General features: G+C 41.3%; 1 protein-coding gene across 1 annotated transcript in view; it reads left to right on the top strand.

Moving 5' to 3' along the window:
* Positions 1-13,045, top strand: part of SERINC5 (serine incorporator 5) — a 104,462-nt gene that overhangs the window by 37,518 nt on the left and 53,899 nt on the right. The window contains exon 2 of the mRNA XM_037530173.2: positions 9,663-9,830. Within this exon, the coding sequence (XP_037386070.1) occupies positions 9,663-9,830 (168 nt within the window). The remainder of the gene's footprint in view (positions 1-9,662; positions 9,831-13,045) is intronic.

Below are 13,045 nucleotides of genomic sequence, written 5' to 3'. Positions count from 1 at the left end.
TTTATTACCATTTTATGAGGTAATTAAGACAGAGAGCGCTAAAGAATTGGTCCAGGCTTGTAGGCAGCGTTAAAGCTGGGGTGTGAACCCCCACCACTTGTTCTTAATTAACCCCTAAGTGATGCCTTTTTTTTTTTTTAAGATTTATTTATTTATTTATACAAGCACTGGGTATAGTCAGAAGCGTGGGAGGGTGAGAGAATTCACCAGAGCCAGAGCAGGGAACAGAACAGGCAGACTGATGAAATACACTGCTGAGGGGAGCAGTGGGTGCGGCAGGAGAGGTCTGTCATGCCATGTGGGACCCTCTCCAGGATTGAACCAGCGCTGCAGAGGCTGCGGGCAGCTTTGCAGCCCAGCGCTCAACCCCTGCGCCACCAGGGGAGGCCCTAAGTGATGGTTCTTAACAGAAGGGGAGTATGCAATTGCTTAAGACATTTCTGATTGTCAGTATTTGTGAGGGAGAAGTGGGGTGGGGGTGCAGATTGCTACTGGCATCTGTCTAGTGCACAGAGAGCCCCTGAAACATAGGATTATGCAACCCCCAATGTCATGGCCCTGCAGTTAGCAAACTGCTCTAAATGATCTGTCTCCCAAGTGTTTGCTTTGGTTGCTTCAGAAGGGAGTTAGTTTACCATCAATCTTACGCCTGACAGATTCTCTCCACTAACCCTCTAAAATGTATCAAGTGTTATTTTTTTATAAAGTATTTAAGTAGAGAGTGGTGTAGTGAATGATTCAAAGAATCCAATTGCTGTCTGAGAACAACATTCTTTTGGTGTTGAAAGTAACCTTAACCTTGTGAGAAAGAAGACTACAAACAAGGGCATCTCTTTTTTTCCAGGGCCCACTGTAACCCCAAAGCTGGTTACTGGCTTTGTGTGTGTTCCAGCCTGCCCTGGCCCAGTTCAGACTCACTCGGCTATGGCCGTGGGTATTAAGGACAGCTGAAGGAAGCACAGCGATCCTTGACAGTGCCTTCCAGGGAAATGATGCTGACAGTGGAGACTAACATGTCCCACCTGTGTGAGAAACTTCCTGCAGAAACTGTTTTCTGACAAGCCCCAGATCCTGTTGGAAACGATTGTGAATATCTTGGAGCTTTAAGAGCTAAAAAGCAAAAATCTTAGCTGAGATAAAGGAAATATAAGACCTAATTTCTTGGTTAGGCAAATAATAATAGCTTCTTATTTAATTCCTTAAACTTTTAGGCAGCTATTTAATTTTTCTCATTTCATTCTGTTTAACTTCAAATTCCACCAAGTAGAGGAGCATTTATAGCAATTAAACTCTAAAATGTATTACAAGGATTCAGGAGTTTTCTTTATTTTATTGTCATAAAGACGATTAACCATTGTATCATTTTTATAGGTACAATAAAGTGGTAATTTTTTATTTTTATAGAAATAGAAATGGCAGTGGTAATGATTGTAACATCCATTACAGTGATTTGATAATTCTCTATGGCTGTTTTTTTCCCCATTTCGTAGTTGAAGTAGATTATACCTGTTCATTGGCTCATTCATCTGACAAATATGAGTACTTACCACCTATGAGGTAGTATAGGAGTGTTGTTTTGCTGTAATGTGTACAGTGTTTGTTGTGATGTTTTTCTAATTATATGTGCTTGTTGCAAAGAGTTCAGATAATAGAGAATCATAATCCTACAACTCTGTAATGACTATTGACGTATTGGTATATCCTTCTGATTGTTTTTTGTTGTTGTTATGGCTGATCTAGGTGTTGTTATATTTGTACCTTAAATGCTATCATACTCTTATTTTCAGTTCATAAAGGGTGGGAATCTTTCCCCAGCAGTCAGCTTTTCTGGAGAATCATGTCAGTGGTGTATTGTATTCACTAATTTGAATGGCCATAAAGTCCCCAGTCCCAGTATTCTTTTCCTTCTCTCTTTCAAACCATAGCTGGCCATTCTTATATTTTATGTTTTCCTGCTTGGTTAGAAAAGAAACAAAGTCTCTTGTCTATTGTGGTATTCCCAGAAGTAAACACTGCACCTTCTAGGTATGTAGTATAATAAATGACAGCTATGTGAATGAATGGCCTGGCTATTTCTATGGGATTAGGAACTTTTCACTGTGGTGGTGATCTAGGGAGCTTGGTTGGTGGTTTGAGTTGTTAAACTGCTTGGGACAAGGCTCTAATAGAGGCTTTCCAGGTCCACTGAGGCCAGAAGTTGCCTAGGAGAGAATAGGGGCCACAGAAAGGGAGATGACTTCTTCAGATATTTGTTGATCCTTACTTACTGTTTACCCAAGAGCAGGAGAAAAAAAAAAAAACCTGCTTTTTCTCTTGCCCTCTCCTTCCCAGGCAACCAGTTTTCTGTAGGAAACCAAGGTTCCCTGCCAGTTTTAGGCACTGTCTTTATGCCAGCAATAAATAGAGCAGAATGGCAAAGCGCCTACCAGATTCAAATCCTGTCTCTATGACTCTTCAACTTTCTGTCCTTCAGCTGCTTAACTTCTTGGAGCCTCAATTTCAGCCCTGCAAAGTAGAAGATTATAATAGTTGTAGCAGTTATTAGCTAAGCATGCAATTGATTAAATTTGCCCTAAAAGCCAGACCCTCAAATAATGTGGTTTCAGTCAATGTCCTTTTGTTGTAATGTTGCTAAGTATAAAGAAATCTCAGCTGGGGTTAAATGAGATGAGGCTGTTATTCAAGAACCTACCTGGTTTAGTTATAGGTACATTGTTTCATTTTTTCCTTCCCAAACTTTATTGATTTGCCAATTGTTTACATAACTATATAATTTGGGAATACAGCCTCACATCTCCATATATTCACCAGTTAAAGTCACAGTTTCCAAGAACCTACTGATGACAAATGAATACTAACTATATGCTTCTGTAGGGGAGAAATCTACCGCAAAAACCCCAAACAAACCAACTTACTAACACATGTATAACATGTTTTTCCTCTATTTCCTTGATATTTTCTGCACCCTTTCACCCCCAGCATGCCGAGGAACACCTGAGTTTTGAGGAACTTTCCTACTATTGCACACTGTCCCCACCAACTGTCAAGGGACAATATTATAATTACTGTAGTTGACAAAGGTCTCTCACGTTTTGCCTCAGTCCTCTTAGGGCTTCTGTATTTCCAGGTCAGGAAAAGGGACTTAATGGGGTTGTGTCAGACTTGAAGATTATTTCCCTTTACAGTTCACTCTTATTTTAGGCACACTAAAAAGCCACATTGCCGCTCCAGAAAGCTCAAGGACTAAGGCTTTCTAACTGGATGTTTGCCACACTGATAAAGGATTTATACCCCAATGCCTTAAAGCACTGAAACTAAAATATGTCACCCAAGTTTAGGATGATTTTTGTGTCAGAAGTGTCCCTCATACTTCTTTGCCCCACAGGAAAAAGGCAATGTGATTTGATGTGATACTGGGCCATCATCATGAAAGTGAGTTTCCACACTGATGTGTGAACAGTACCACACAAAACTTATAAACCAAAGCAGGGTACTCTTTGTACCTGTGGGGCGCTTCAAAAACTTTTCACGGCTTTGTTGAAGAACTGAAATAGTCTACTCTTCTGATTGGGTTTCCTCTGTCCTTTTTGGCTTTGGGGTGAACTCAGTGTGCTTGCCTATCGCAGTTCATTTTCCAACAACTCAATTTATAAATGGGAGGGATGTCAGGTCATCTCTTGCAGGGATGACAAAAATGTAGCACATGTGCCATCATGCCTCTGGCAGGTGGTGCTCCTTGAGAGGTGTGTTTTCCCTGCTGAGACATTCAGCCCTGGAACCCACATCAACACAGCTTTTCCAGGCTGTCACTGCCCATGAGTCATGTGTGAATGAAGCCTACTACCTCTGGCATATTATTACCGTGGTTCCTTTAATTGACAAGTGAGGCAAACTAAGACCCAGAGGAGGAAGATGACTTACCCAGAGCTGCACAGTTAGAATCCAGGCCCCTCTGGTTCTCAGAAATGTGTCTTCCTATTTATTTGTCCATCCTAATCACTGTGGGCTAAAGAACGTGGTCTTCAAGCCTTTTGGAATTGTGCAAATAAGGGACCCTTATGAGTAAGATAATAAATTAGGTGTGTGTGTGTATGTATGTATGTATGCTGATTTTGTTCCATTGGTTTGGCTTTCTTCCTGATTCTTTACTAGTTTCAATTGTTGCCGTCCGCAGTCTAAGTTTATTAAGGAACTGTACTTTTTAATTTGACAAAAGAACCTGGAAGTTAGTACCAGTATAGTAACTTACTTAGAAGAACCATCTATACCCAAAGCCATGGGGTGGACAGGAGGATACTGATACTTACTGTGTGTGTGTGTGTGTGTGTGTGTGTGTGTGTGTGTGTGTGTGTATCCGTCCGTCCGTCTGTCCGTCCCCTCTTGTCTTTACACAGGAGGGTGCTAAGGGAAAGCCCTGTTCCAGCTAGCAGCAAGCTACCATTTAGACTGTTCTCTGCTGGTACAAAGCACCTGTTATTTATAATAGCCTCTGCTATTCATGCTGCTGCTATTTCAAGATGAGATAGATGGGAGGTTGTGAAGGGTTCTTTTCTTTTTCAAAAAGTATTCTTAGAGGGAGGTGATGTTTCTTCAGAAAGGAGAAAAAAAGTCACGTAATTCAATATGACCTTTGTGAAGGCTTTTATATCAATAACTTTAAGCTTAGTTGCTTTTCTTAGTCATTTTTTTCTCTTTTTTAATCAGAAGAGTAATAAAGGCACATGGTAAAAACCCAAACAGAACAGTAGGAAAGTAAATGTCCTCTTTTCCTGCTCAGACCAGCCCTCTGTACAGGTCACTGTATATGTACACAAAAGCTTTACACACAGACATGCATATGTATAAAATAGCAGGTCATACTTGACTATACTAAGTTTGCTGAGACTGTTATAACAAAGTACCACAGATTGGGTGGTTTAAACAGCAAATACTTAATTTCTCACAGTTCTAGAGGCTAAGGAGTAGGAAGGGTTAGTTTCATTTGAGGCTGTTTTCCTTGGCTTGTAGGTGGCCACCTTCTCTTTGAATCTTCGCCTGCTCTTCTTCCTGTGTGTCTATGCCCAATTGTCTCTTCTTATCAGAAAGAACACCAGTCATATTAGATCAGCGCCCACCCCAATGACTCTTTTAACTTTCTTACCTCTTTAAGCACCCTATTACCAAATATAGTCACATTCTGAGGTACAGGGAATTAGGACTTCGACCTATGAATTTTGGAAAAGTGATACAAGTCAGCTTATAACATTGTTTTGTTCTTTTTAACTGTGCCTTACTATTTAGTTAGTCCATAATTCATTTACCCAGTCCCTGTGTAGTGGAGAATAAGACTGTTTCCATGCTTGTTATGTACAACCTCATACTTAAATCTCTGCGTTCTTGTGCAATCTCCGCGTTCTGTACCTGCAGAAAGAACTTTTAAAAGAATTTCAAGCTTTGCCCTCCAAAGAGGTTGTCTTGAGTTGATAATAATTTCTTGTGGAAAAAGCAAACGTACAGTATCTGCAAATGAAAACTGTAATAGACTTTGTGATATAATGCTGGTGTGAAAAATTCAAGTATAGCACTTGACCTCTTAGCCCTGTGTTGTGAGATTGTCAGCCTCTTTGTTTTGGGAATGTTGTTTTTGAAACTTTACCATACATTATTCCTCCATTTATTGAGCCATACTGTTTTTTTTTCCTTTATTGCTTTTACAGTAGCTTTTATTTCTTAGAATTGTTTTGGGTTCACAGGAAAAATGAGAGAAAGATAAAGAGATTTCTCATGTATTCCCTGCCCCTACATATGCATGACCTCCCTCTTATCAACTCCCCTAACAGAGTGGTCCATTTAGTATAATCGGTGAACCTATATTGACATTATTAATCCAAAGTCCATAGTTTACATTAGGGTTCATTCTTGATGGTGTGCATTCTATATTTATTTGTATTTTTCTTTTACTGACTTGCTCAGGTAAAAGTTTTGGGCCCTCTGGAATCAGGGATAATAAGACACGTGATTCTCTTCACACATGGACAGCTCTGGAAGTTAGACTGGCTAGGAATTGATTTTTTTTTAGTTTTGAAGATGAAAATTGAAGAAATAACATACTCAGAGTAACAAAGCTGCATGTGGCAAGGGCTGGATGTAAATACATTTTATTCTAAATTATGTTCTTCAGGAAAGTAGGGGTAAGTCAGCAGGGCTCTGAGATTTTTCTTGATGCTAATGTAACATTTATTTTATGGATGCTGTATCAAATTTCCACTTAGTGTAAAAATCAACATTTAGCTTGACATAATACACTTGTTCCTTTGGTTATTGACATAGTTTGTTTTGATAAATAACTTACGTTAGTAGAGAATAGCTATTAGATTTTAATATTAGGCATATATGTATATACGTACACACATATGTATGCACACATATAAACATATGCAGTTTGTCTCTGGTGAATCCACACACACACACACACCCGCACCTCTCGCCTGTACCACAGTTCTTCTACGTCAAAATAAAAATAAAATCTAAAAAAAAAAAAATACGGTTTTTAAAATATAGCACTACATCGAGTGAAAGTGAAATGGAGGACCTCCCTGGTGGCGCAGTGGTTGAGCACTGGGTTGTGAAGCTGCCCACAGCCTCTGCAGCGCTGGTTTGATCCCCGGCTCTTCCCGAGCCACCGGAGGAGGGTCCCACATGGCGCGCAGACCCCTCCTGCCGCCCGCTGCTCCCCTCAGCAGTGTACTTCGGTCCTTCTGCCTGCTCTGCTCCCCGCTCTGGCTCTGGTGAATTCTCTCACCCTCCCGCGCTTCTGACTGTACCCAGTGCTTGTATAAATAAATAAATAAATAAATAAATAAATAAATAAATAAATCTAAAAAAAAATTATAGTTGAAAGTGAAATGGAAAGTTTAACAAATCAGATTGATTCAATGACTTATGACCTCAATGATGAATAGAATTAAACTAGTATGATTTTCTTTTCATGTTTTCTATAATCACACCCATCTGTCACTATTTGTCCTTTAAAATTTTTTTTGAGATACAGTCGATATATAATATTATTAGTTTCATTGTTTGTCTGTCTTTAAATTATCAGTTAGGTTCACATTATGTATCTGTTCATTTTTCCCCCACTGTGGAGATAGTGCATTTAAGTGTTGATTCTGCTGTGGGAAAGTTCTATCATGGGAAGCATTAGCTACTTCTAAAATATTTCTTTCCCCAAAGAGGATATTTTGTTTATTGTATTTGAATTTGAAATACACTAAGACTGGTTATCTAAGACCTTAGAGCTTAAAATATTAGCAAACAATGAAGGAGACAGTGGGAAAGAGTTTGGGAAGCTGAGGAGGAAGGAAGAGGGCCTGGAGAAAAGCCAGCTAAGTTGAGAGAGCCAGATGGGCGACTGGGAGGAAGAGATTTGTGCAAGTGGAAAGAGGTCAATAAAATTCAAAGAATATGAATGAGTGAATTGAAAAGTGACCCACAGAATACCACATGTGTAATATTTGGGGTCCTACTTATGTGATCTATAACTAATCTTACAAAGCAATGGCCTAATCTTATAAGACAAGAAGAGTCTTACAAGCTGGCTAGGAAAATTGAATGTAAGATGAAAAAGTACATTAGTAAAAATTGTAAGCGATGAAGTAGTGCATTTAAGGATGACCTTAGTGTTTTCCTGCCTATATTTAGGGAAAAGCCCAGTTCTGCCCTACTATGTGTTTCTTTTCTGTGTATCTCCTTTACTTTACCAGAGAAACTACTTCATTTCTAAGAACACACTTCTAATCAAATGTGTGGAGGTTTTCCCCTACACCAAGCAAATCTCTCTGGCATCTGCTGGGTACCCTACAATTTAACTCCATTCTGACACTACTTACCCGAAGATAGTATCAGGTTCCACAAGTTTAGGGGACATTAATGAAAATTTCAAGCTTCTAATCATCACTGGGTCTTTCTGCTGACAAATCCTCCTTCAAGAGTCACCCTGACTGGCCTCATTAGAACAAAACACACACTACCACCCAGAATTACAAGGATTTCAGGAGCTCTGTGTCTGGAACCAGGGTCAAAGACCAAATGTTAGAACAAAAGATACCCCCAGTGCTCTTATCACTTAAGAATTTACAAGGCTTTTAGGAGCTCTGTCAGGCATGGGGCCAAAGACATTAGAACGAATCTCCTATGTTCTTATTGCTTTGAATTTAGGAACTCTGTGTCATCTGTATATCGTATTATATCACACGGTCCAACAATGGCAATTTCACAAAGTGAATGAATTAACTTAGGAAATGACTACATTTCTAACTTCCGTTACAACATCATTATGTTGACAGCTGGTGTTCTTGTACATGTACACCTATGACCCCTTTTCATTGTAAGTAATGTTTATCATGTAGCATTTGAATTGATGCTTGTTTTGAAGCCATGAATTTCAAAAGTCCCAAACTTCCTTCTGAATTATTACCGATAGATTGAATTTTGCTAGGATTTACATGGAGGATAGTGTTAATACATGCAGGTGTGTCCCATGAAATCATACAAAATACCTCAGCATAAGTACTGCTACCATCCTCAGCTTATAAATGAGGAATCTAAATCTTAAAAAGTCAAATAGCTTGTTCATAGTCCATAGCTGATATGTGGCAGAGCCCATTTCAAACCCAGGCGGGCTGACTCTGAGCCCGACCATATAGCCTATCCTCGATTGCTCACTGCTCTCTTGAAGATCTAGGTTCTTTTTAGGGCTGTGAAAATGCTCTGTATGGTGCTATAATGATGGACATATGTCATCACACATTTATCCAAACATATTGAATATACAACACCGAGAGAACCCTTAGGTTAACTGTGGATTTTGGGAGACTACAGTGTGTAAATGTAAGTTAAATTTGGTTAAAAATATACCATTCTGGTGAGCAATAATTGATAATAAGGGATCTACACATGTGGGAGTAGGGGGGGTATATGGATATCTCTGTATCTTCCTCTCAATTTTATTATAAACCTTTAATTACTCTTAAAAATAGTATTTAAAACAGACAAAAAACCCCACCAGATCCAAACCTGAAACCTTAATCTGTGTTTTACTTAATAGCCCCAAATTTAGTCCATTTGCATAGCCCACCAACCTCTAGTCATATCCCACTCCCTGCCTAAGAGCTCACCCTTAGGGGATTGGTGCTCTGGTGGCCTTTTGAGCTTCCAGTTACTCTTGATTCCTGCAGGCAGGTGGATGCAGCATACTAGCCTTTCCCATCCCAACATGGCCCTGCGTGTTCATAGGGTTCATTCTTGGGCTCATGGAGTTGGACAAGTGCCTCTTTTGGGCCCAATTTCTGTTTTCCATGTTTTTCCCACCTTACCCTGTCCTTTGTCTAGTGCTGGACTTCTCTTATTCTCACAGGTCCCAGAAATCTTTATTGGATCTAAAGTAAGGATTATAGTGCTTCAGGTGAACTGGGCCTTTTCTCTGTCATTATCTCCCAAGCATGACATTAAAGGCAACACCCACCTATTCTGGTGGAAGCTTTGTTCTCACACACTTGACCCCGCATGCCCCATGGACAGGATGCCTTGGAAGACTGGTAACTCATAGGTTGATCTGCAGAAGTCTGGGCTCCAGGCTTGTAAAGGAGTGATGTCTAAGAGAATATTTTATGTTCCTTTTCTAGTTGGCCTGCTGCTGTGGGACTGCCGGTTGTTCCCTCTGCTGCGACTGCTGCCCCAAGATCCGACAGTCCCGGGGCACCCGCTTCATGTACGCACTCTACTTCATCCTGGTTGCCATCCTCTGCTGCATCATGATGTCTACGACTGTGGCCAATGAGATGAAAGAGCGCGTGAGTCTGTCTCTGTTAGCGCTTCCCATTCTGACAGTTGATGAGGGTGTGTGGGAGACACTCAGTTTAGAGGATCGGGCCATCCAACCTTGAGGTTGGGTATACTTTCTGAATCTTCCTGAAGCCTCTTCAGTGCTGGCCTGCCAAGCAGCAGACCCCAAACACCTAATACCTGGCTCTTCTGTACAGATGCTGGGTGGTCCTTTTGGTGGAGAATGCATGTATCAGAGGATTGTGTGTTTTCTCTGCCTTGTTTATAAGTGTTCCTCCTTAGGTGTATAGTTTTTTCTTGTGGGTTTGTGGTTTTTACTTTGCCTTTATCATAAGGGTGAGTACTAGTATTTCAAGTAGCAGCTGTTATAAAACAATTTGGTCTGAAGCCTGATAACATGTAAATAATCCCACAATGAGGAGGGCTGTAGAGTGGTTGTTAATTTTATGGACATGGTGGGTATTTCTGGGGGAGGTGGGTTGGATTTTCAGCCCTTTCTTGGGCAGTGTATGCAGAGATGGACCTGTCAGGTGACTCTGATGTAGATACTTAAAGCACCCTTTTCTGGAGCTTTCCTTTTCCCCATAGTAGACTTCTTGGTTAGTCCAATGATATGGGGAATTTGTTGGGTGTTTGAGGGACCCCCAATAAACACCACCATCCTTTCCTTGTCCAGTTCTGAACGAAATGACAAAAAGACTACGATGTCAACAAGTAGATGACAGATAATCACCTTTATCCTTCATAAAGCTGATGTGAGACAATTGGCTTTCTCTCCAGGGGAGTGAACTGCCTTCTACTGAACCCCAAATGAGTCACCCACCTGGGGAGTTGAATGGGCTAGCTCAGGCCTCCTATGAGGGGCACAGATTGCCAGGAAGAATAGCTGGTGTTTTCCCTCGGGACTGCTCTCAGCCACAGGAAAGGAGGAAAGGCTAGCAACCCCATCCCTTCTTCCCCTTAGAGTTTATGTTCAGCACTGCATCCCTGGGGGTTCAGCAGAGTGAGAAGAGGGAGGCCAGGGGCAGGGCTCCCATGCACCCCTCACAGTGGAGGTGACATCACCAGGAACAACTCCCCAGGAAGTGTTTGTTCTCCCCAATCTTGAGCTGTAACACCAGACTTTTAAATACTCTCAAGTACTTCAAAGCAATCATTTTCTTAAAAGAATTGAATATCTTCTTATCCATGCATTAGAGCTTTCTGCTGGATGATACTTTCATAATTGTGATTGTGTATGCTCTGAAAGAACTTCTGAAACATAGAACTTCTGAAACATAACAAGAACACTTATAAACAAGGCAGAGAAAACACACAATCCTCTGATACATGCATTGTTTCTGAGGCATAAACAAGGTAGAAAATAGTAACTGCCATGTGAGAGGAGGCAAGACCTTTGGAGGCAGAGAGAACAAGAATGAAGGCCACCCTCAGTGGTCGAAACCAGGTTCTCCTCCATCTCCATGGTGGTGGCCAGCGTATCCCTTGCTACTAGCATAGTTTCATCTTCTGTTTGTGCCGTTTGTGCAGAGGAATACTGAAAGGGTAGAGTTTAACTCTTCTGGAAGAGCCACTTAAATCTCCCACTTACTGGCTTTGTTTTTGGGGTAATTTAATGTTCTCTTTCAAATTCAAAAAGCACTGACTTGCATCCCCACCATTTCCCTGTGGTGAGGACTGTCAGTGTATACAGATGTCTGTGGCTTGTAAGAAGTTTTCCGTCTCAGTGGAATTGAGCTTTGGCTCCAAGAAACAACATATGAAGCTGTATAAGATTTTAATATATGTTTGTTTCTGAACCTGTCAGAAACATTGTTCCTGATAGTCAAGGCCATTTGGGAACTACCGGTGTATCTTTTATGACTTTCATAATAATAAATTTAACATTTGGTTACCATTTCAAGTATCCTGCCCCGTGAAACAGTCCCTGACAAGTCCAGCCAGTATCTGTGCTTTCTGACTGGTCTAGAGCATTTCAGGAACTGAGATATTGACTGATACTGCTAGGGAAGGATTCCTGGAAGAAATGGCTTGTGTGATAATAAGTATTTTGGTAGCTAATATTTATTGAATGATAGTGTGAGCCAGGGTTTATTCTGAGCATTTTCCTGTGTCATCTCAGTTCATTGCTGCTGTCCTCACTTGAGCAGTAGGTGCTATTATCATCCCACTCTGCTGATGGAGAAACTGAGTCACAGCGTCATTCAAGTACTTCCCTAAGGTCTCAAGCTCCTCGTGGTAGAGTTGGGATTTGAACCCAGGCTGAATGTGTTCATAGCTACTAGGTTGTGTATGTTGAGAGAAGGGAAGAGAACACGAATAAGGCTGCACTGGAGGAAAGAGGGGACATGGATGTTATAGGAATTTCAGTATGAAGGTGAGGTATTTGACCATGTCTAATGGCAAACAGCGAGCTATTAGATAGTCTTGAGTAGGAGGCTGTCACAGAAATGGGGGATGTTTAGAGAGGTGAGCCCCCAGCTGTGGTGTGTGTGCAGTGTGATTTGGGGTCAGAGTAAAGGGTAGGGAAAGGGCTAACTCTGACCTTTAGAGAGGCCTTGTAAATATTTCTATTGACTGAATTTATTTATTTAAAAATGGTTTGGCTGGGCTCCCTGCATAGGGAATGAAGGCTCTGTGGGCGCAACCAATCCCTTTCCATCTTTAGGGCCTCACAGGGCACTGGCCAACTGGTCACAAAGTCAGCTTGTTTCATTGCCTATAGAATAGAGGCTGATCTCATCCTCAGGCGGTGCTTGAGGGTGGGCGTTGAAAGGTCCCCTTGTGGGGACTCAATGGACTTCTGCTGGAGTTCTCACCCCTTCTTTGTTGGCCTGTGGAAATGTTGGAGGGTGCAGTGGGAGAGAGAAAGCACTGTTTGCTTGTAAGGGCCCGGATTGGAGTATGTCATTGCCTCCTGCCCAGCAGGAGTGCCCTGCACTGTGTGCAGTGGATGGGGCTCTGTGCAGAGCCACAATGGCCTTTGGTACACGAGTTAAGAACACAAAAGGCAGCCCCCATTTCAGGTTTTTTTTTTTCTTCAGGTTTTTGCCTTGGTTTCAGAATGCAGTTAAAGTCTGAGCAAGAGAGAACTGCAAGGAGATGTTGGGTCAAACTTTGTCCTGTTGCTTTTCACTAGAGAAACTCCTTCCCATGAGAACTCAGCCAGAGAAAGCTCTACTCTGCTTAATGATCTTAATGTGTGTGACTCTGTTTCCAGAGC

Source organism: Talpa occidentalis, unplaced genomic scaffold (genome assembly GCF_014898055.3).
Source record: "Talpa occidentalis isolate TD23 unplaced genomic scaffold, MPIMG_talOcc4v2.1 talOcc4.6, whole genome shotgun sequence".
Lineage (NCBI taxonomy): Eukaryota > Metazoa > Chordata > Mammalia > Eulipotyphla > Talpidae > Talpa > Talpa occidentalis.
This window is presented reverse-complemented; position numbering and strand designations above follow the sequence as displayed.